Below are 24,157 nucleotides of genomic sequence, written 5' to 3'. Positions count from 1 at the left end.
TGGTTTTGGTTTGGGGTTTTATTTAACATGAGATGTTGATCTGAAATGAACAATTTTTTTTCTACCAGGGGAATATCTTGATGATTCCCAAGAATGTCAGTTGTGTGAAGCATCCTGTCAGAAGTGCATTGGACCTGAGCCAGACAACTGCATCAGCTGCCCACTCACAAGGTAATTGTCTCCTAGCACAGTGCAGCACGAAGACCTCGTATAATCATCTAGAGAAGTAGCTATGTGGTCTTTAGCATTAGCCTGCAAAGTTGACTAAAGACACAAGCAATGATTAAGGCAAATAAAACCAGGGTAAGTGAGAAAACAAGTGCTTTGTGAATAAGACAGCTGGCTATGCAGGCAGTTGATGTTTAGCCAGATGGTTCCCACAGATACAGAAAAATTTCTTTCAATATGTGAAATATTTTTTCTTCCATTGTCGTTCTTTCAAAATCATAATTGCTAGAATCACAGCAGTGACAAATCTAACAACAGGAGTCTGGGGAATCTGTAGTTGTACACAGCTATGGAGTTTGGCACAATCAGCTAATTCAGGAGATATTCATAGCACCTAAAGATCATCCCCTCACTGAGGTAGTTTAAGTTTTACCTGCCATGAAGAGTGAGCAGAATGAGAAAGAAGCTTTTCCACAGGATATTGCTGATCAGAGGCTTATGTTTAGGTCATCTCGCACCTAATCCAGGAGTCTACTGGTTTTAACCTCATGTCCTACCAACCGCTTTATTCTCGCACCAGTATCTCTGGTTCTGTCACACTGGATTGCATTGTAGACAGCTGGGATGAAATCAGAATCAGATCCTAGAAGACATAGGAAAAAAATATCCCCAAGCAATCCTACAATCTACCCTGCAAATATCTATGATAAGACTATGCCAGTAAAAGATGTACCAGGACCAACAGGGTCCAAACAAATTCATAACTGAGGAAACAGCATTAAATTAAGGTGTGTTATGTCAGAAATGGCATTAGCACAGGAAGTCTGGGCAGAATTTTGGACCGTGGACTGGATTTCTCCAGTTCACAGTTGCATTTAGACTAGATTGTCTGTGTTTCCTTGCAACATGTTCTATGAACTTTACAGAGATATTTGTAAAACAGAGAAGGTACAGAACAATACCATGAGGCAAAACCACCTAGGTGCTTGCAGTAATTAGGTCTCTGTGATTTTGGGTTTTTTTGGGAAGGGTGCTGCTGTCTATCTCATAACAAATCCTCTAACAGTTTTCAATTTTGGTATCTAAAGCTTCCAAAAGCTTTCTGTGCTCCTTCTGCACATTGTGAAACTGCTACGAACAGTCATATTATGACAGTCAGTAGTAAAAGAAATAACAATCAAGAAAAATTTCATGCAGAGGCTAAAGAGTAAATCCTTCCAATGGACATAGTTCATTATGTACTTGAAATAGACCTGTTTAATTGAAACAGAATCCTAAACCTTGTCACTCTTGAGACTTTCAGATCACGTTTCTTGAAGACAGTAATGAGTGGCCATTAGACAGTACAGACTAAAATTCAGCAGTGCTGCTTTCTTACAGGGAAACACCTTTTCTCTTTGAAAAGGATGAAAAGACTTGGGGGGGGTTGTGTGCTGATTACTGAAAATAATGGGAAAACAAAAACACTAAGCAAATCACTGTTCTTTGCGAAAATTCAGCGCTAGATGTCACCTTCTTTCATAATAAAATCAGTGTCCTCGTTGTGGTTGTGTGGTACTTAATTACTGGTTGGGGCTAAACCACAACAATCAGCCAGATCATCTTCTTGTTCAACAATTCAAAATGCTGTCTTCTTTTCTTAAAAAATTATAGAATTGTAGTTTCTTGGCCAGCCAAACTGATTTTCAAAAAATTCTTTATCCATCTGTTTACTGTTTGATCTACAAAGGTTAATGAGAAGATCTGGCCTGCTCGTGTCTTCCATTAGGGGCAACATAATAAAAAGCAAGAAGAATGTGCTTTGCCACTGTGTGAGCTGTTTGTAAGGATTGCTATCATTACAGCCAGTACATGTAGCAGAACACAGTAATATTTGCATGCCGTATAAACATAGCCCTGCTACCTCCAGTACGTCTCTTGCATTGTGCCATTTGCACAGAAACCAACTAGAGGTGGCTGCAGTCCCCATGAAGAGCTGAATAATGGTCTTCAACGTGCAGGTAGAGCTGTATAAGCTACAGTCTGCATAGGACTATCTTACTGTTGGACTCCCACGGCAGAGATACATCTTTGCTGAATACTTTGTACACCCACCCAATCTTCTCCCTGATTCCCTCCAGCAGCCTGCCTTCAGCTTCACAAGTATTGTTAATAAATTCCTAAGTTTTCTTTGTTACATGCACTTAAGAAAGGCTGTTTGCATGATAGCCTATTCTTCCTTCTTCACACTTCATAAGCCTAGACTTTCCCAATCATGGTAAACTTTAAATGGTTTTATAGACTATCTGACAAAATTGGTCTTAAACTTTGCAGATATCTTTCTCCTCTCCTTTCAGAATAAATCTGACAATGACCATAGCAACTCAAATTTATGAAGACATATTGCAGACATTGCCTAATGCTATTGGCTGGCTCCAAGGAAGCATGCACTACCATAATGTTATGGCAAGCCTACAGTTCCCTAGGTGTAAGCTAACAGTCTCAAAATCTGTATTAAGATGCTGAACGGTGATCACCTTCTCTATAAATTGCATCCCAAGTCCTCAGATACCAAACTGGTCAAAGCAGTTAAGTGCGGAAGATTAAAGTCTCTCTTACTTTCTTAATAGTGAGAACACCGTCAAATTCTAGCCAGCTTGGTTTATATTCTTTTACTAGTCATACCTGTATTGATGCTTTTCTACTTTTCTCCCAAACAAATTAAAACCAGTAGACATTCTCTACCGGTGAAAAATGGACCAGAAATTTTCATCATATAAAAGGATTCTGTACCAAATATTTCATTGCCTGGTAAAAGGAGAACATTTAACAGCAAAACTCCTAAATGTTTGCAGATGTGCAAGTCTAAAAATACAGCTCCTAAAACCAAAGTTTCGAATAGGTGTTTGTCTTCATGTACAAAGTCGTTTTGCTGAAGCTATAGCACTGTTCACAGGAAGCCTTTAAAGTGAAACTAACAGGAAATTTGAACAGGCATATCATTCCTTCATAGAGAAAGACCAAGTCTTTCTTTCCTTCTAACAAGCATAATGACCTCTGCAGGGATTGTGGTAGAAGGAGACCTAGGTACAGGACCAAAAGGTTATTTTTCTCAGAAAAATCTCAGAAAAAAACTGATCTCTGAAGTCTAAGATCCAAGTTCAAACATGGTTGACTTTTCACTTAGTATATACTATGAATAAGATCAGGGAAATGAAGGAGTAACATGCAAGTACTCTTGTAAATAGGGTGAAGGAAGAATATCTTGGGTTTCTTGTTTGAAGAACAAGTAGTGGCTAAATTTGTAATTATGCCTGTCTCTACCTCAAAAGAGTCTTTGATGATGGTCGCTGTGTTATGCAATGCCCCAGAGGAAAGTTTGAATTCAAAGGACAATGTCATTTGTGCCATCATACCTGCCTGGATTGCAGCGGAAGCGAACCTAACAAATGCACCGTTTGTGGAACAGGTAAGAAAGATTTCCTCTTGCAGATTTTTTCCCCTTCCTTGGCCTCCAAGTTCACTTTTCCCTCTGCTCTCAGGGCCAGTTGTTAGAACCAATAAAATAAGTAGTGCTTTTGCTACTGATCTGCATCATAATCTTGTTTTAACCCTGAAGGGGGGTGGAACTCAATTTATTTTTAAGAAAGTTCAAGAAAACACAACTCTGCATTACCCTTGTGTTTTTATGCATTTCCCTTGGTATATTTTGAAAAGGAGCTATGTTAACAGAAACAGAGAGTAGCACAAGAAAAAAAGGACAGAAAGCATACATAGTCTGCCTCTGGAAAAAACCCTATACATGCCTCCCCCAGCCTCTACACAGTATGGGCTACACTGAAATGGAGCAAGCTTGCACAAGCAGGCAGGGAGCCAGGGTGCTGCCTGGGGAAGGCTAGGAAACAAGCATGGTGGGTTCCACAACAGACTGCTGTGTCCCTACAGCTGGACAAACAGGGCTTGCAAAGACAAGCTTACCACCACCACACATAAGAAATGTGTATTTTTGACACATTTTTATAGACCTTAGGTTGAGAGAGAGAGTAATATAGTTAAATCTGTGGTTGTTCCAAAAAGCAACTCTTACCCTTTTGAAGCTCCATTTTAAAAATTATTCTCTTTCCCCTCCATAACACCTGATGGGCAAAGAACTTAAAACTATTATACACAAGTGTAGCTAGCCTGAACTGCCCTTAGAAATTAGTATTTAAGGTTCCACTTTCAATTCACTCATTAAAGAGGAATTTTTGGTGAGCTTTCTCTGAAGTCTCATAATGGATTCACAGTCTTTTTCCTTTCAGTTGCTTCTTCCACTTCATTCCTAGCCATTAATGACCATGGCTTTAGTAATAAGTGTTGAGATTACAAGAAAACACTAGTTTGGCTGGCATTAATTTGTCATAATGGTGATGGGATTGACTTTCTCACTTTTGGAAATGTGACTGAGAAGACGATTTTCAAATGGTACCTCAGGTCCCGTGTGAGGGAGAAGTTTGTATAATTGTTCCCTAAGTCTCTCCCTATGATGAACAGCAATATAAATTTCTGTATTACTGTGTGTCAAGAAATGAAGACACTGATGAAAGTCACACCCTGAGGAGGCTGGAAATGATCATTCTAAAGATTTGTACATGAAAAGTGAAAGAAACGAAGTCTGAATACTTCTGCTATGGTGCAGCAATTTTTCCCTATTATAGCTGCTTTCTCTGCAGTTTCAAAAATAAATTATGGTAAGCAAATTCTTGCTCTATAGTTAAAGTAATCAAACACACTTAGCACAATAATGTATGTAATTTGTACTGTAGGGTAACCCATTACAAAACTCCCCATGTTGCAGCACATGGAGTTGTAAGCATTTTCACAGGTTTCATTCAGAAGGACTTGAAAGAGGGGACTTCCCTGTTCACCATGCACTAGAGAACGCTGTTGCTCTGATAGCAAATAGATACATGCTTGCTATTCAGATTCAAATCTATATGATTCCAGAGTCTTGCTGTGACCAGGATGAGGATTAAAGTTTAATCTATTATTGGCAAGACTTTTCCAAAGGTGAAATGGGCAGCTTTGCTTTCCTAATGGCAATTCTACATCCGCATGTACCATACAGTACAATTACTTGTATGTTCACTGCAAGGGAACTCAGTAATGGAAATCTCTTGATCCTTATTTTCTTAGGTTGATGGATGTAAACATTAATTATTCATTAGCATACAACCTTTATATGGCATAAATCTCCAGGAATGCAGAAGGTTTGAGGTCCTGAAACTTTTATACATTTTAGCTTATCTGGTGTAAAACCATACAAATCTATCAGTTAGTGAACAATATTAATTCTCGTCAGCTGCAGCACCAGTGCTTCATAAAGCTGCTTCTTATGCCCAAATGTCCTCTGTTGCTCACATCTTTTTTCCTGTTTGTTTGACACACAGACAGAAGAGGGATCGAACGATTCCTTTATCATGGGGAGTGCAGAGCAAGCTGTCCTCCAGGTCACTACCATTCAGAGCACACCTGTGTGGCTTGCTTTGCCCACTGTGAGGTGTGCCTGAACTCCAGCCACTGCAAAAGATGTTTCAGAGGCTACTACCTTACTCAAAATGTATGCCAGAAGCATAGCTGTAGAGAAGGTAAGCATCCTTCAGTAGAAGTTAACAAATATTCTACTTGTTACAGAAATCTGGTTAAGCATCTTGGTTCCAATTTTGAAATATACAATCACACTCTGATTCTCTTCCAATATCCTGCTAATGTAAAATAGAAGTATTTTCCTCAACTGAATGGGGTTACACAAGAACAAATGAGAAAAGAAATTGCTGTGAATCTTTCTCCTTTTTGGATTTGGATAAAGTTTGTTTCCAGAAACCTTTCTGAGTGCTTCCAAATGTTGGCCTTCCATTATCTAGAATTAAACCAAAACTGGTGATTTGCAAAACACAGGTGAAGTGGAAGATCCTGACTCTGAAGATTGTATCCCATGTTCAGATGGATGCCAGAACTGCAAATTAGGTAAATATTTCCTTTATGAACCTGTATCCTTATTCTTAAGGTAGGAAAAAATTATTTGCTGAGCAGTTAGTCAGTGCTGCATTCTCTCTTCAAGTAAACTGTATTTTTCCCAGTGTATTTATTTTTGCACACCATTTCTAAATTCTATCTCCACCATAAATAATGATAATTTCTATATTAACTTAGACATTATTCTTTGCAGCACTTTTATTTTGCTGCCTGAATGCCACACTAAGGCTGAGAGACTTACTGACTTACTGAAGTCATTATCAGACACAGAACTTTATCATAGATGTTAAAATTTTCTAGATCCCAAAACAGATCATTATTCTGCGCTTTTTCTTTTGGAAATAGACATAAGGACAGACCTTAAATTTCAATCAAGAGCAACTCATTGCAATAAGAAATGCTACTGCCCTAAAAAAAATTAAAATATTGATTCATTTTCCATGCTGGATTAAAAAAAGAAGTTCCATCTCAACATAATAAGGTCTTGGCAGAGAGTTTGTTGTCTTCAGATAAATGCCATTTAACTTACTGAACTTAACTGAATCTGTATCTCAATAGTTCACCTTCACAGATGATTAAAAATATTCAAAAGACATCACAATTCATTTTTTCCACTGTGTTTACATTTAGAAATTTGTATTTCCTGTGGCTATACGGACAGGAGTACAACTGATCAGTAACTCAAGACTGAAAGGCAACAGGGTTACCCATCAAAAAGGCAGTCTTCACTTATGACACCTTAGACTACTTTTCTTAAGCAAGCACAGAGTTTAGGTAAAGTAGTGCCCAATGAGTACTGATATGCCAAGACACTTCAGTAAGACCATCTACATTGCAGAAAATAAGACTTTGCTAAAAATTCCTTGAAGGTTTATACAGAAGAAAAAAATAGGCCTAAGCTTTACTTATTTTGGTGCGAATCTAGAGCAAGTCACTGATCTGCATATAGTTATCCGGAGTTACTACTTGTTGAAAGAAAGGAACAAATTCGGTTTGTTATATTTCCACCATTTTTGAAAGTGATAAACTTAGAGACTACCAGGACTATCCATCCCCTCCTTGAATTCAGGCAGATTTCCACAGGCAGAGGAGCCCATACTGGGGTTTCTGGTTTCTCCCACTTGCTCCCTAATGTGTTTTGGGGCCTGGTGTAACAAGCACCACTGTCAACACCAGGAGACTGAATGTTGCTATTACAGAGGAGAGTGAATAGCAGGAAAGAAAACAGTGAAAGCACCCCATAAGAAAAAACAAATCAAAAAACCCACCAAAAACAGAAATCAATTCCCATCACTAGTCACTACCGTTTCAATGTTCGTTTTGCTTTTGCATCAACATTTTCCTCTGGGAAACAAGACTATCATGAACCTTCACGCATACCAAACTTATGTAAGGATTTTCATCACATGCTACTTTCTTCTTTCTACCAGTCATCAAATCTAACATGTCATACCATAAAACTCCTTGTGACTCTGGCGAACAGACAATCTGCATGAATGCAGTAAAGCTTAATGCTTCTTCCTCTGTGACTACGCTGAATTTTGCTGAATGAAGAGCTGGAGGGACCAAGTTTTAACATGATTACAACTACACTGTGGTCTTATTTGGTATAGTGTGGTATCCAGATTCATGACAGCTGTTTGCTTTGTTGTGAGGAGAAAAAAGAAGAAAATAAATTAAGGGAGAGAATCAGTTTCAATACCAGTCTTTACTAATGTTACTTTCCTGCGATATTTTCAGTGCTCTTCACAAAACTTGTGACTTTAAAATCTTTATCTCTCTTCTGCAACGGTTTAGTGCCAATCCTTGCTTTGAATTAGGGTGAAAAGCACTATGAATAGCAACTTCTCTTAAAAATAGTTATTGCAAGTAACTCAGAGGCTGATTTTCTTTGTATATGAGCTTAGTAAGCCTGCATAAGGAGACTGCAAGACTGTTCATGGGCAGCTGGAGTACAGAAAGAGGGTACTCATTTACTTTTGTCCTCAGAAGATCACTCATCACCTAAACGTTAATCATCTGTAATACCCACTACATATTTACTCTCAGGTTCTTGCACTCAAAGTTCTGACTTAAAATAGGTTTTTCAAAAGCTTCAAAGATCAACAGAATGAGTTCAGGTAAAACAAAGACTGAATTAACTTTCACTGCTGAGTAAAGTTGGAAGCATTAAGATGCCAGAGTTTGGTAAGGGGCATATTATTAAGGAAACTCTGTGGTGATTACAGTGCATATTTGAGAGTCAGAGAGATTGGTTTAATGGTATCTCTATTTGGAACAGAAGTACAGCAGTGGGCTAAAAGTAAAATCCCAAGCAGCTTTTGCAAATTTCCATGTGTTCCTGAAATAAAGCATGACCTGTAAACTTCAAACTGTTAAAATGAATCAGGTAGAGACGCTTTAGCTTGTATTTCAGCTCTAATATTCAATGAGGTTTGGGGCATTAAGTTTTTAACTTAATTCATAGATAAGATGAGCACGGTAAGAGGTTTCTCGTGTCTTACCAGAAAATTGACATATTTAAAGAGTTTTGGAAAAAAAAAAAACCAAACCCAACCACCTGAACTGCCTGTCTTTTAGAAGAAATGGATTATTTTGAAAGCTGTAAAGAAGTAACACTTCCCTAAAAATAACTTCAAATAGTAACATTTCAAGGTGAGAAAATATGGGATCTGATACATTTAGTTTCAGATTCTTTAAGGACTTTCTACAGACTCTTTTTAAAATTAAGCAAATGCTGCATGATTTTGCAGTCTCTCTTTGTCTTATCTTCCTTTCAACACTACTGAGGAATTTAATCTAAATAAGAACTGTAGATCAGGAGTAGGAAAAGCATTCCAATGTTATGAACATTTCTACTAGAAGTGCAACAGAAAGCTCCAGGGAATACTCTATTAAAAAAAAAAAAAAAAAAAAAGAAAAGAAAAAAAAAAAGGCAGAAGCAAAGTGTAGTAATCATAGCAATTGGAATCAAAATTATATAGTACACATACTGAAAAGTAGTTATTCGTATACAAATGCAAATACATTTTGTGCATACTTATGGATCTGCAAAAGGCTCAGTACCATTATCTCACAAAAAAATCATCAGGCACCTGCTCTTTCTGAAGTGGTTTGAGATCCTTTGATATAAGCTCTAAGAGATAAAAATAAAATTCTTCGATTTATACTGAGTGCAGGGTCACTTATAGAAGCTATATGAATTTAAAAAGGAATATCAGACCACAGTGACATTACATTGTAAACCAAAGCGTAAGTGGTTCTCTTACTCTCTACAAATTACAAAGGTTATTTTTTTTTTCTTTTTTGTAGACACAGATTAGTTTTAAGAAGGGATATATATGCCAATCAAGGTAACACAACCACCTGTTTTCCTACTAGCCTGAAGGACAAGCAATTTTTGGCCAAATTTTTTTTTTCACAGGTCACCAAAGAATAGATTAAACTGCCACCTTTAGTCTTGGGCAATCTTGTCCTGCTTGGGGCAGGCAAGAAAATGAGTAAGGTTTACTCTTTTTCAGCACGATGCCAGATGCCAGCAGACTAGAGCAAGTAGTGGGGGCAGTCTGTGTGGATAATCTCTCTTCTTGATGAGTTGTGGCCCTACAGACAGATTAAGATACAGGTATCAGGTATCATTCTTTTTTCAGTTTGATACTTTACATCCCACATCAGACATTTCAGAGAATGTAAAACCCACCCACTAAGTAACAATGCAAGTTATTGTTCACACAGCAAAAGGATACTGAAGTGGAAGATTGACAGTGTTTGTAATATTTTCTGTGATCCTCAGGGAATGAAGTAAAATCTGTTTTTGTCCAGCTCTGGACCCGGTTTTTTTCTAGGGCTCCAGTGTTGCAATATGCCCCTACTGCAACTACATTAAAGGTCTAAGAGCAAAGATAGGAACTGTCAAAGAGACTTAATGAAGGACAGATAAGTCTTTGTAGTTTAAATACAGATGATGCTTTCTTTTAGATTCAAGTGATACTTTTCTTTCTGATTCACTTCTTTAATTCAGAGGCTGCTCTTATTGTAAGGAGACAGAGAATCTTTAATGCTCAGACACCATTCTGTCTGCAGACACTGTCAGGTCCTGAGATGTGTAATAGGAAAATTGCCTTAGACAGCACTAATCCCAAAACGATCTATGGCTTTGTGTACACAGTGTCAAAACAATGGCTACGCACAGCAGGGTTTACCTCCCCACCTTCTTCTGCCCACTTGCTCCCGAATGCATCTGACTGCTTGCTGTCGTATTAGCCCAATTGGCATGCTCAAGTGCACAGCATCCCACAAGGTCTGAAAAGCCGACTCTTGCACAGGCAATGAAAGCTGAAGTAAGAGCCAAAGTCAAGTCTTAAAAGGGTGACTTCAATATGTATAATACTAAATTCTTACAAGCTTCAAATATATTCCTACTGCTGTGCTAGCAAATGCAAACACAAAATTAGACAGACAACCTGTCTAAGAACGTGTACTAAATAAATTTCAAGTCCACATTTCCAAGATTATCTTTATGACTTTTATTAGACTCAGGTCTAGTAACCCGGTTTTGGACACTATGGGCCTACTTTGTAGAGCAGCAATGAGCTATTGCTGCCTCTGGTGCAGATAAATCCATGGGAACCACAGGTCCTCATCACCTCTGACCATCAGGCCATGATTAAATTTTAATGACTCCTGGTGGGCACCAGAAAACACCATGAAGTCTACAAAACTAAATCCAGTTTCCTCAACAAAGGCAGCTTTTGAAAGAGAAAGTTCTACTGAAGCAATGACATTAAGGAGGAGGATTTTCTTTGTGCCATTGTGGCATCTGCCTTCCATGTCTCAATGAAAGTTCCCTTACGGATTTAGATCACTTCAGAATACTACTCATATTTTCTCCAGACTCTTAAAGCTGTATTGAGTTTCAGAAGCTTTCTGCAGAGTAGAACTTGCCTTTTTAGAAAGCAGCCAGTGATAAGGAGAAAAAAAAAAAGTAAAACTGCAGAATTTGAGCCTCTTAAAGTAATTATTCTAAGAGAATTTCAGAGTCAATACAATGCAAGAGGATAACAATCCTGGCTCTTACTTGATATGTCTAAAATACAACACATGGACCAAAATGATTTCTTAGACAGGTTCAGCACTCACTCTCTTTATGTTACAATTTGCATTTGCCCTTTTGCACCTGCACAATGAATAGACACAAGATATGAGTACTTACAAAGGTGGTAAGTGACAAACTTCTCAAATATACAATACTACTGACTTGCATATGTACACTTCACAAGCAGAAACTGCCACACCATTAACTAATAATACTAAACATGAGCACCTAGTTCATCGAGGAGCTAAATATTTGCAACAATCAGAGCTCAAGTGGATCATTGATAAATGTATAGGAATCAACAGAAGGATAGGTCTTCACCTCAGAAGGGTTTGTGAAAGTCAGGCATTCTCCCAATTTGCCTTCCTGCCAGTGTCCTCCCATGGAGCCACACATTCCTGATTCAATTCTTACTCATTTACTTGCTGATTCACTTCTACTCACCTCACCCAGCTTGCAAAAGTACAACATGTTATGATACGAATATTTCTCACGACTTCCCAGAGATTACCTCATTTCCATGTAGCAAAACACCATGTGTATCGCCTTTCTGCATAGAGCAGCACAATGTGACTCTTCCAGCCTTTGCACAAGGACTCTTTACAAGGGCTAACACTGAGAATAAAGTGCTCTTCAATGAGTACGCAGAGTAAAGAATGTTCAGAACAGCCATTGTACTTTTCTTTTTCAAAAATACCTCACAAAAGAGACTAACACAGAGAAACGCCAAGGAGCAGTGTCTCTGAGAATAAAAACCTACAAAACAGGCTACAAAATGGCTCTTTGTTTTAGCAAGGTAAAGCCTGAGCAACAATCAAAGGTGACCCAGAACCTAACGATTTCATCTGGTCTGGCTTACAAGGTCTATGTGCAAACATACCGCTACAAAGGCAGAAAGTCAAACTAAATAATATGCAAATGCCCCACAAGATCCATTATAAAGAGTCAGACGGGGGGATCAGGGGGGTGAGATGGGGGGATCAGGGGGGTACAGTCTATAAGGCAGTGGGAGTAGGAGAGAAAGTATTTGGAGCAGACTTAAGGAACCTGTGAGATAGCTAAAAGGGCAACACTGAATAGACTCAAGCTCACAGGTACAGATTGCAATTGTGGCAGTTGAGCTCATGATTAATGAGTGAAAAGTGATCTGGTTCCCATAGCAACCTAAGAAACACAAAGGAAAACTTAATATCTTCACACCTTCTCTGATGATGAATAGACCTTGGCTTTCAAAATACCATAGAAAATTATGATAAGGATCCTTTTTTATCTTTGACTAAATCTTCCTCAAGAGGTTAACCTTGCAAAATGGAGTTTAGATTTGCAGATAATAGGACTCGTTTCCACAGGCTTCTGGAGTGAGAATATGCAATCTGTGCAAAAAGAATGCGCAGCCAGTTCTTTGATTTTCAGTACTGACATTTCAGTGTAGGCAGAACATTACATTAGAGGATGTTGTCTTTCCTATAGTATAGGTAAAAAAGAACTCCCTTGCATGCACAAGCTACAAGATTTGAGTACTAAAGAAAACATTCTTTGAAATTTTTCTTTCTCTGAAAAAGCAGATTACTTCCTGAGTAAAATCCAGGCTTGGGGCAAGTCACTGGAAAAACTTAAGATATAAGATTGAACCATGAGTTCTGCAAACACAGAATACTCCAGATTTTATTTAGAGTAGAAATAAGAGCACAGAAGAAAAATACTGGACCAGGCCAGAAGTTCATCTAGCTCAATAGCCACTGACCAATGAATATAGTCCTAGAATTACGAAGACAAACAAAGCATACTCCTTCAACAATTTGTAGTTCAGGAGACTCATGAATCAAAATAGTAAAGAAATGTTAGCTGTCGAATCATTCTGCTGGAATTACTGAAGAACAAATATATTTAAATAAATACAATCGAAACTATCTGCACACCAGACCCTCTTTTCAGGGAAGTTTGCTGCTCCCCTAGGGCCCAGATCAGGGATGTCACCAGAAAACTAATGAGGTTAGTGCAAGCCTTCCAATTACTACCTGCTTCTGTTCTTTCACATGCATATCAGTGATGTTTCAACAAGAAGACCACGGTCAATCAAAAGAGATTTCAGGACCCTGGGAAAAATGCTGAAGGATTCAGAGGCACAGGTACTGTTTTCCTCAATCCTCCCAGTAATGGGGAGAGACACTAGAAGAAGCAGGTGAGCCCAGGACATCAACACCTCACTGAAAGATTGGTGCCTCCACCAGACGTTTGGTTTTTTATAATCACCAAAAAATGCCGGATTCTGCATGTGGGATGGAGTAATGCCAGGCACAAGCACAGGCTGGGAGAGGAGCGGCTGGAGAGCAGCCCTGCAGAAAGGGGACCGGGGGTGCTGGTGGGCATTAAGCTCACTTGGGTCAGCAGCGTGCCCTGGCAGCCAGGAGGGCAAACCGCGTCCTGGGGGGCACCAAACACGCCGTAACCAGCCGGTCAGAAGGGGGGATTATCCCGCTGCATTCAGCGCTGGTGCAGCCTGACCTTGGGTACTGTGTGCAGTTCTGGGCCCCGCAGTTTAGGAAGGGTGTGAAGGTCCTTGAATGCACCCAGAGGAGGGCAACAGAGCTGGAGGGAAGGGCTGCAAGGAGTGTCCTATGAGGAGCGTCTGAGGACGTTGGGCTGGTCTGGTTTGGGGAGAAGGAGGCTGAGAGGTGACCTGACTGGTCTCTACAGCTTCCTGGGGAGGGGAAGTGGAGAGAGAGGTGCTGATCTCTTCTCCCTGGGACCCACTGATAGGATGGGTGGGAACGGCTCAAAGCTGCACCAGGGGAAATTTAGACTGGACATTAGGAACCATTTCTTTACCAAGAGGGTGGTCAAACACTGGAACAGGCTTGCCAGAGAGGTGGTTAATGCCTCAAGCCTGTCAGTGTTTAAGGGGCATTTAGACAGTGCCCTTAATAACATGCTTTAACTTTAGTGGTCAGGAAGTTGGACTAGGTGATCATTCTAGGTCCCTTCCAGCTGGAATTATTCTATTCTTTCCTATCCTATCCTATCCTATCCTACCCTATCCTATCCTATCCTATCCTACCCTATCCTATCCTACCCTATCCTATCCTATCCTATCCTATCCTATCCTATCCTGTCCTGTCCTGTCCTGTCCTGTCCTATCCTACCCAAGCAACCCAAACTCAATATGTACTTGTTTCATTTCTTTGTGTTTATACCAGCCTAAAGCTCAAGGTTCTGATCTTTCAAATTAGGAATCGTATAACAGAACCACTTACTGACTGTAGCAGTGCAAATCTTGGATTGTCTCGATATAGAAAAGATGTTTCCCTTATGAGTCCTGCCTGCAAAAGTATGTTTTGTTAGTGGAGGACCAATGGAATCCAGCTATTCAAATTACTGGTAAAATCAGCACTGATGTCTGTGGTGTAAATTTAGTACAGTAGGTAGTAGATTTGCATGGCAAGGGTTTGGTAGCAGAGGGGCTGCAGGGGTAGCTTCTGTGATGCAGGGGTAGCTTCTGTGAGAAGATGCCAGAATCTTCCCCCATGTTCAACAGAGCCATTGCCAGCCAGTTTGCAGGCAGGACTTGTGACCCCATGGAGGACCCATGTTGGAGCAGTCTGTTCCTGAAAAACTGCACCCTGTGAAAGTGACGCACACTAGCGCAGTGTGTGAAGAACTGCATCCTGTGGGAAGAACTCACACTGAAGAAGTTCATGGAGGACTGTCTCCTGTGGCAGGGATCCCACACTGAAGCAGGAGAAGAGTGTGAGGAGGAAGAAGCAGCAGAGACAGTGTGTGATGAACTGACTGTAACCCCCATTCCCTGTTCCCCTGTGCCACTTGAGGGGAGGAGGTAGAGAAAGGGGAAATTAAGTTAAGCACAGAAAGAAGGGAGGGGTGGGGGCAAGGTGTTTTTTCCGATTTGAATGGTAATAAATTAAACTAATTTTCCCCAAATTTAGCCTGTTTTGCCTGGGACAGTAATTGCTGAGTGATGACCCTTGTCTTTATCTTGACGCACAAGCCTTTCGTTACGTTTTCTCTCCCCTGTGTGGTTGAGGAGGGGAGTGATAAGAGTAGCTTTGGTGGGCACCTGGCATGCAGCCAGGGTCAAACAACCACACTGGCCCACAGTCTGTACTCTTGCTTGTATGAGAGCACTCTTTGGTTAATGCTGTTCACTCAGAGGAGCTGCCTGTGTAGCAAGAAACACTTCAAACATAAGGGACCACCTCAGCATAGTGTGTTCAGAAAATGCACCTCAACACACAGAAAGTTTGTTTAGTATGCGTCTTGCCTCACATTGAGATGATAGGTGGAAACATTGACCAGTGGAGTAAGAACAGCATCTGAGTGATAGGATAAAATCTAAGACAAATAAACTGAATGCCCTTTCTTAATTATTAGATAGTACTACTGGTGTCCTGTTTATATTTCTGTGGAAGTACTCCTACCTTTTATTTCAGCAGGAGTAAGAATGAACCACTGGCTCTTTTGGTAGCCCTGTAAGAAGTAACTTCTCTGGCTGACAGCACATTGTAGAGCTTCATGTGTAAGCAGTGTAAGTCTCTCTCCAGCACCGGTCAACTCTCTGGTGAGAAACTAGAGTGTTCTGAGCCAATATATATTTTTAAAGTCAATTTTTAAAAATTTTCTTTTCCTTAAAGTTTCCTGATCTCACCACTTTCCTGCAGTGAAACCTCTCCCAAAAACTGGTGCATTTATCAACATACACACAAGTATTTATATATTTAGATACATTTCACCTCAGTCATACAAACCATGGCACTATTTCAGAAAATGTACATTATAATGCTAATCTTTGGCTTCTATTCTTCTTATCTCCACTTCAGTTCTACTTCTAGCTACAGCATATTAAAATCCTTATTTTAACAGGAAAATATGCCTCATTGCCTTTATTTTGTCAATGAACTACAATAACACCAAGTGACATCATCCCTCTTTTAGAGTAAGGTAATTGAGATTACTGCTGTGATATTTTTCAGTTAACTAGCTTTACAGCAAGAATAACACTCAAAACATTTTTGGGTTTTATTTCTTTCATTTTCATCCTAAAAGTAACTTTAACTTAAAACAAAAAAAAAATTACAAAAACCTAGGTAGAGGTAATTTTAGTAAAGTATATTTATTTTTGGAAGATAGTAAATCTATTCAAGTTTTTTTTTTTCTTTTATGCCTTAAAAATACATATATTTTTAATTCATTAAATACTTTGGCTGAACCAAAGTTATAGTTTTTGGCCAAAGCAAATACTGACGCCATTTTTTCCCCGTATAAATCTAACTGACAACAGAATCTAGCTTTTTCCTTGGTTAAAATTCATAGCCTTCTTTCTCTTGCTTCACGATAGTATGACTTGTCAAAATAAATTACAATGCCAGAAATGAGAAGAACAAAAATAAAGCTGATTTACTGACAAAACACAAAAAGAAAAGAAAAATTGCTGAAAAACCAACAAAAATGATACATACAGACAAATACCTTCTCACACAAACTGGAAGATCCAAACCAGAGTTGTTGGTTCCACAACAGAAATCTTCATTTTTAAAGTTTACTGAAACCTGGGGTTTCAGTTGGACCCACGTCTAGTCAAAAATCTTATTATGTTTGTATTGTATATTTCAGTTATTTTAATTGAGATGCCGTAAAAACTAAAGAAAAAATGGTCTAAGGTAGTTAAATATATAATTACTGTTGTTGGTGATATATTACAATTTATAGTACTTTTTGTAGATTATTGTAAATTATTATTCAGGGGAATGTAAAAAGCAAATAAAATCTAGCAGTAACTGTTGAAATGAAACAATTACTGCAGGCTGCCCCTTAAAGGAACACTGCAATGTAATATAAAATCATTTTCCGTCATTACATTTAGTTAAACGGGAAAAGAAAGGTAAACCAGGCATTAAGTCCTAGGCAGTGAATATCCTGAACTTCTCCTAAATGTAAAAAAAGTTGAATGTATTCAGCACATTCTAGGCTCACAGCTGAGCCAATAAATAGTTCAAGAAATTTAATTTTCAAAAAAAGTCCATAAACAAAACAGGAAGCTAAAATAAAAGTTACAGTCTAAATACAGATCCTGCAAAATGTACCCCTGCACTTAACTTCAACTCCCAGCTTTATTGTATACAGTAGATAAAGTCAAGCATGCACACGAGTCATTGCAAGATCTGGGTCTAATTAGGTGGGATACTTTGAGTAAGTGCTACTCAAAAGTACAGTGGGCTAGCCATGTAAAGTTTCCAGAATTAGGATCTGCCTAAATACCACGAACACTCAAACATAGTGAAACAGTGACAAGGATTTCCAAAACACTCTGGAGTTCATTTTTAATATGGATGAACTTATGTACTAAATATTTCATTAAGCCTCTACAGTAATACTACAAAAAAATCACTCACAGTGTTCCTCTACATATTTGAACAAAAATACCCTTCCAGCTCAACAATGCTATGCTTGTAACACTAATGCCCATACTTCCTTCCCCAAGCAGAAAAAAAGATTAATTCATTTCAAATCGGAGAGCTCCAACAGTATGCATGAATGTTTGGCCTTTGACCAATATTTAATCTTTGCACGTACCTTTTCTGTATTATAACATAGCTGCACTCCAGATGTATTGTACATGAGAAGGATAGGGGGTGAAGAAGGGAACAGGAGTATCAGTTTATTACAGACAAGGAAAGAAACCAAATTACTTTTTCTATGAACTCTAGATGATCTTTACTTACCTAAGAAAACTGCAATAAAACCAGAAAGTCACAGAGGACTTTTTGTGTCGGAGACCTTATATTTTTAAATTGGTTGAATCTTGTTTCCAATGCTATCAAGATCGCTTTTGTTTCTGTCTTCAAAAGAGTGGCACAGACGCAACACAGTGGAAATCAACACAAATGGCAACTGTAAAATACAGATAAAATTTTAGCTGTTCTCATGACAAGTAGTCTTTTGGAGCATGACATACCAACCAACCCACTTTGCACCACAGAGATCTCGTTATTTATGGGCAAACAAAGGTCTCAGTGAATATAGGATGTTTGTTACTGCTAGTCCAAGAACTGATTGTGGCAGATTTTAAAGGAGCCACTGCTGAAGAACTACACATATAGCCATAAAATTCCCTAGACTTTTATTGTTAAAATTAATTTCCAATATTTATGAAACATAGCATGTATTAAATATCAAATTCACTATTGCAGTAATAGTTGCATATTCAGTGTTCTCTCTCCCTGCTATCAGATGATTGCCATCTTTGCATTCCTTTCTAAACTATGTTCATTATTCCTCAACAGTTTAGATTCAGAAACTATGACTAAGTATAGAAAGTGGTAGAACTTCTATTGAGTTGGTATGTCATTAAGAGAAAGAACAATGGTTCATTGTGTTGAGAGTGAGATATATATACATATACATACACATATAGATATAGATATACATATACATATACATATAGAAAATGCTGATAAACATAATATGGTATACAAAACAGCAAATGAACTTAGGTGACAGTAGCCCAATGACAGCATGTTTTCAATTTGCAATATTGTCGAGAAATTCTCTGCCCACCTCCAAAATACTGAAGAAAGAATCAGTGCATTCCCAAGTGAAATACAGCAAGCCAGCTATTCCTATGAAATTTGTGGCCTTCTAATAAGGCATTTACTATTACCTCTTCTGTCTAAACCTCTGTATAAGCAGTAGAATGCAAGTGCTATTTGTGGTAAAATTTCTTTTGCCCTCTTCACAATATGTATTTCAATCCCCAATTTAAAGAAACTGTTTTTACCCATTCTTTCCTAGATATTCTCTCTTAGATCCTAAACCAATGTAAAATACATGGTCTTTACTTAATGCTCACTTACTTAACCTGAGTTTTTCTAATCTCTTTCCAGAAGACAACCAGACATTGTGTCTTTTTTTTGCAATCACTGCTGAGATCTGTCTCAAATTGAACTATATAGATGGTCATCCATACAGGCAAAACTGGGACAGCAGTTAGGAAATAAAAATGTCCTCAGAACCTTCCACAGGCAAGAGAGGAAACAGTCCTTTCTTCATAAAAGGCAGAAAGTTCCTGGAGATCTAGTTACTAAACCCACAAGCAATCCCAGCAATGTTAACATCTCTTTGATGTATACTTTATTCTTTCCATCATAAGGACTGTATGTACCAATACCCTAATAATTTTCAAAAGGTATAAATGCACTTATTTCTTATCATTATCAGCCTGGCTCCTAACAACAGTCTACACACATTGTAAGAAAAAAAAACCATACAAATGGATTGGGGGGAAAAGTGTCATTATTCAGAAACAATATTAAAATTTCAGAAATCATTCAAAAAGAAGCCCTGGACAAACCAAATGTCTTTTATCTAGAAGTAAACAAAGTCTTCATAGACAATATTTTCATATTTTAAGAATATTTCCTGTCTTAACTTAAAATCTAATGCAAAGAGCACTAGATCAAGTGGTTGCTGTTTCTGTTTGTGCTCTAAGCAGTAAAGAGAACATTTTCACAGATCTGAAACATTTCTGGGAAAAACTTTACACCTCATAAATAAATTGCTAGAACTACTTGCAAAACCAAGTGCATGTTGCCTAATAAGTTTGCAAGTGTAAAGTGTGATTTATTGTAGACACAGTTCAAACAGACTCAGTGAAAAAAATGCCTTATAAGTACTATTAATATCAAAAATAATGTATAGGCATTTCATAGTAGAACAGTTTATAAATACATTCATCCAGGTTGTTCTGTTTCCTTCCATCCTGCTGCCTTTGGGATATTTAAGTAAGGTAAAAGAAATCAAAAGCTAATGGAAGATAATGAAAGGTTGTAGAAAATATTCTTCACTTCATGTGAGCTTCTTCTGTTCATTCAACAAAAATTTTGAATGCAAAAATTAATTTTCTGAAGAGAAAGTTTACCCAAAAGACTTGTCTAACCTCCCTCTGCCAAGTATAGAAAGGTGTTTTGTCTGGCTCAGCATTTTTAAGATTAAACTTCTATGTTTTTGAAAAGTTTACTTTTAGAGGTGCCAAATACTTTTAACTTATCTCTGCAACAACTAAAGAAATAGGATGAAACTCAGATTTGGATAACTTCTTTCAAGAGTTCATTTTGCCCAACCTGAGCTTCTGGGAAGGTTCTGCTTTTCAGAACAGCACTTCCTAAGCACTCAGCACCTTCTAGGTACCTTGTGCTGAGAACTCCAAAGTCACAAGTCACTGTGGAAATACAGGCCAGGACCTGATTGTGGAAGAGTTTATCTTCAAAAAATGTAAACAGATATTCAGAGACAAAAATTTTCTAGTTATGGCCATAGTGATTTTAATGTAAGAAATATTGACATAAATATGGTGTAGCAACAACTCTTTTTAGCATTCTGGTTTTAACTCTGAGTATTATTTACAGAATTTCACATTTTTAATTTCAGATGACCCAAGAATCTGTATAACATGCATTCAGAACTATTATATGTAAGTATAGCTGTATAGCTCTTCACACTTACACATTTTCTAAAGCAAAAATGTGTGCTTCACTACACAGATCTGTGCTGTGTATGCTATCCCATTCCTTAAAAGTACTGCCTATCTGAGAAGAGTAACTTTGGAAAAAAGGCTTGGGAGATGTTGAAAAACTAGCCAATCACTCACTGTCAGGGCCTTTTAAAACTTATGGACTGAAGTGAACTCTGTGTATATGAAGAGAGGAATATGGAACAGAGAGGTTCCAAAAGTTAAACAATGTTCCTGGATTTGGAACTAGTATGTTCCTAGTACATTGTGTCTTGTTCTTGCATTTGCAGTTCAGTAGGCACACTTTAAAATGTAAGGAGGTTAAGCAAATGAAAAACTTGTAGATTAATTGAAAGTTTAGCTTGAATGGAGGGAAAAGAAGAAATATATTGCTTTTCAAAGAGACAGTTAAGAAATCTCTATAAAAATTACCATGACAGAAGAAAATGTTGACTAAAAAGCTATTCAATTTAACTATAAATAATGGGATTGGATTATATGTTTTTACAAGTGATCAGCTCATTACAACTACAATATAGTGATTTCTAATTAAGCATGCATTCATTTTTGTGCCTACACTTAGAAAAGTAAATCAAATTAGTTATACTTAAGAACGCTGAGATTATAAAACATGACTAGTTAATATCTACCAGCTGAAGAAATAACATAACCACAGATACACTTTGAATCCATTCTTAGAGGAATTATACCTGTTCATTAGGGTGAGAATAGAGCTTTACCACTACCATACCTAGAAACATACAGAAAACAAACTGAATGACCTCTAAATAAACTTTCTGATGATGTTCTACTTTATCTTACAGGTATAAGCAGCATTGCTATAAATACTGCCCAGAAAATACCTACACAGATGAAAGCTCTCTGCAGTGTAGAGAGTGTCCTAGCAACTGTGATAGCTGTGACAATGATAAGTGCAACTCATGTAAGGAAGGCTTTTATCTCTCAGGTAAGCAAAGTACTAAGTATATACACATATACAAAAGTATTTTAGACTTCTTCTTTAGAGAAGGAATCTGGACCCAAATTCTCAAATTCTTAAATCTCTTCTATAACAGACAGTGGAGGCTGATGGGAATTAGCCCTTTGCAGAATTGGGTCCTTTGCATTAACATAAGGTGGTTATGTTAGCCAATGGTGTTGTTTTGTTCAAAGGCTGCATATATTTGACTACATATTCCCTTTTTTTTTTTTTCCCCTAGTTTTGTTTTTAAGGCATTTCCACTATTTTGGGCAAATACAAAAAATACTGTACTTAATTTAGACTTTGTGAAAGGAGGGGTGTTTAACTCACAGAAAAACATGGAAATGTTTCCTTACTATGCGCAAGTCTAGTTTTACTTTGACTTTCAGGTCCACATAAGGTAACAAGCCTTAAACACTCTGAAACAAGCTCAGTTAAAACCACTACATTCCACATCAGTGTCACAAAAGTTAGAGATCTCTTAGCTTTATTAAGAAACCATAAATCAGGCATGTCTGATTCAGACATAGTATCAAAAGAATTACAGCAAATCCTGAGATTATGGTATTCTTGTGCATTGGCTGCTGAAGGTGCTCAGCAGTGAAGTACAAAAGGATCCCACTCACTGAACACTCTGTGGTCACAACCTCAGGTGATCTGGTGGTCTACATTATTTTTAACTGAAATTGGAGGAAGCTCAAAAAGCTATCAGTGTAACAACTTCTAGGGGTTTTGCTGCAGTATGCCAACCCTTAAACTGAACCACATTTACCCAAATTTAGCTTTATATTCACCAGAAACTAGAGATTCATCTGGTCCTCAAAGTTTGCATTTATCTAACAATCTTAGGGAATACTGGACTTAGATTTTACAATGGGCCAGTATAATAATTGGGACTCAAACATAAACTTTTCATCCAGATTCAGACTTTTGTAAGATTGGTATGTGCCAAGATTTAGGATATGCATAAAAACCTATCTAGATATAAATTTAAGCACAGATTGGTTTGAAGTTTGTGGAATTTGTATAAGCAACTGATCTTAATTTAGGTTTCACACTAAAAAAAATGAGGTTATATAGCTACAGAAAGTTTCATGGCTTCTTATATACTCTTTTTTTTCTTAAACCATTTCTTGCTGGAGAAGAGAGATGCCATAGGTGAGGTACCTCCCTGTCAGGATTAACAGGGATCCATAGACACCATGATGCCAGACTTTGTTTCTGTGGCAGGTGGCACATGTCTGAGTGAGTGCGGAGATGGTTTCTTCACTGATGATATCTCTAGGGAATGCGAACCTTGCCACAGGAGCTGTGCAACATGTGTTGGGTACAGCTATGAGAACTGTACTGGGTGCAAAAATGGTTTCCAGCTATCTCATGGGCAGTGTCTGAATCCAAGAAATTCTCCACCCAGTGGGAAGTTCTGGAGTGGTAAGTTGTAAAAATCCCTTAATCGTTCCTGTTTCTCTGAAGCCTACTAAAAATTTTACAAAGAGTTTATCAAGACCTTGCATCTTGAGTGAAACTGCACTTTTGCCAAACTTACTGTCACTTTAAAAGTATACTGACCAAAACATTTGGTTCAGAGTGTGAAATTCATCTTTCTGCAAAGGTTTTTATTATGTATTTTTATATTTATATGTATAAATATATATAAATGTATATATAAATGCATTTATTATGTAAAATGTATTAACATTTTAATACAACTTAGGTGTTCCTTATCTGGGGGTCATCTTATCTCGATAAATAAAAACATGAAAAGATAAAAAAGAAAAAGGTAAAAGATGGCTAACAGATTAAGGTACCGGGAGTTCCTTACCTAAAGCACTGGAAGCCTTACAGGCTATGTTTTAGACCAGTTTTGTGGCTATCAATTCCCTGCACAGAACTGAATGTACGTTGGAAGAAATGGAAAATAATCAAATATGTGTCTGTATGTGTGTGTAGAGTGTGTGTAAAAGCAAGCTCTTTTTCCCCTTCTCGCCCCAATGTAGGAATGCACCACTGCCTAAGGGACCAAACACAGGATGTAGAACTACATTCTGGAGTTCTTGTCTTACCTTGGTCACTTCCACAACCTTCACAAATTAATCAGTTCTTTCTTGGTACCCTCATCTATAGCACGTGAAAAGTAATTCTTTGTTCTCAAAAGAAATAAAGGATTTAGAAGGAAAGTGGTTTTAGAATTTAAAGCTGTTGAAAGGAATGATTTGTATTACATTTTTTAATTATTTTCCTCCATAAGCATCTTCCAATGCATCCCAGTACTGTCACAAATTTCTTGTTAAAAAAGTGTTAAATGGAAAGTGCATTGTAGAGTATTTGTCATTCCAATTAAGAGAGTTACATAAAGTACAATTGAAGAGGTTATGTTAACAAATGAGGAAGGGCT

General features: G+C 37.8%; 2 protein-coding genes across 2 annotated transcripts in view; both read left to right on the top strand.

Moving 5' to 3' along the window:
- The window catches only part of PCSK5 (proprotein convertase subtilisin/kexin type 5), a 197,585-nt gene extending 197,395 nt beyond the window's left edge, over nucleotides 1-190 (top strand). Inside the window, exon 21 of the mRNA XM_080372918.1 lies at nucleotides 69-190. Coding sequence (XP_080229044.1) covers nucleotides 69-175 — 107 coding nt within the window. The 3' untranslated portion in view covers nucleotides 176-190. The remainder of the gene's footprint in view (nucleotides 1-68) is intronic.
- Nucleotides 191-3,197: 3,007 nt separating this feature from the next.
- The window catches only part of LOC308056783 (proprotein convertase subtilisin/kexin type 5-like), a gene marked incomplete at its 5' end in the record, with an annotated part of 66,697 nt that continues 45,737 nt past the window's right edge, over nucleotides 3,198-24,157 (top strand). The window contains 7 exons of the mRNA XM_080372620.1: nucleotides 3,198-3,234; nucleotides 3,482-3,616; nucleotides 5,577-5,774; nucleotides 6,085-6,153; nucleotides 20,699-20,741; nucleotides 21,605-21,747; nucleotides 22,993-23,193. Of these exons, the coding sequence (XP_080228746.1) occupies nucleotides 3,198-3,234; nucleotides 3,482-3,616; nucleotides 5,577-5,774; nucleotides 6,085-6,153; nucleotides 20,699-20,741; nucleotides 21,605-21,747; nucleotides 22,993-23,193 (826 nt within the window). The remainder of the gene's footprint in view (nucleotides 3,235-3,481; nucleotides 3,617-5,576; nucleotides 5,775-6,084; nucleotides 6,154-20,698; nucleotides 20,742-21,604; nucleotides 21,748-22,992; nucleotides 23,194-24,157) is intronic.

The sequence above is a fragment of the Falco punctatus genome (assembly GCF_963210335.1).
Source record: "Falco punctatus genome assembly, chromosome: Z".
Classification (NCBI taxonomy): Eukaryota; Metazoa; Chordata; class Aves; order Falconiformes; family Falconidae; genus Falco; species Falco punctatus.
Note: the sequence above shows the minus strand (reverse complement) of the source record. Positions and strands in the feature narration are given on the sequence as shown.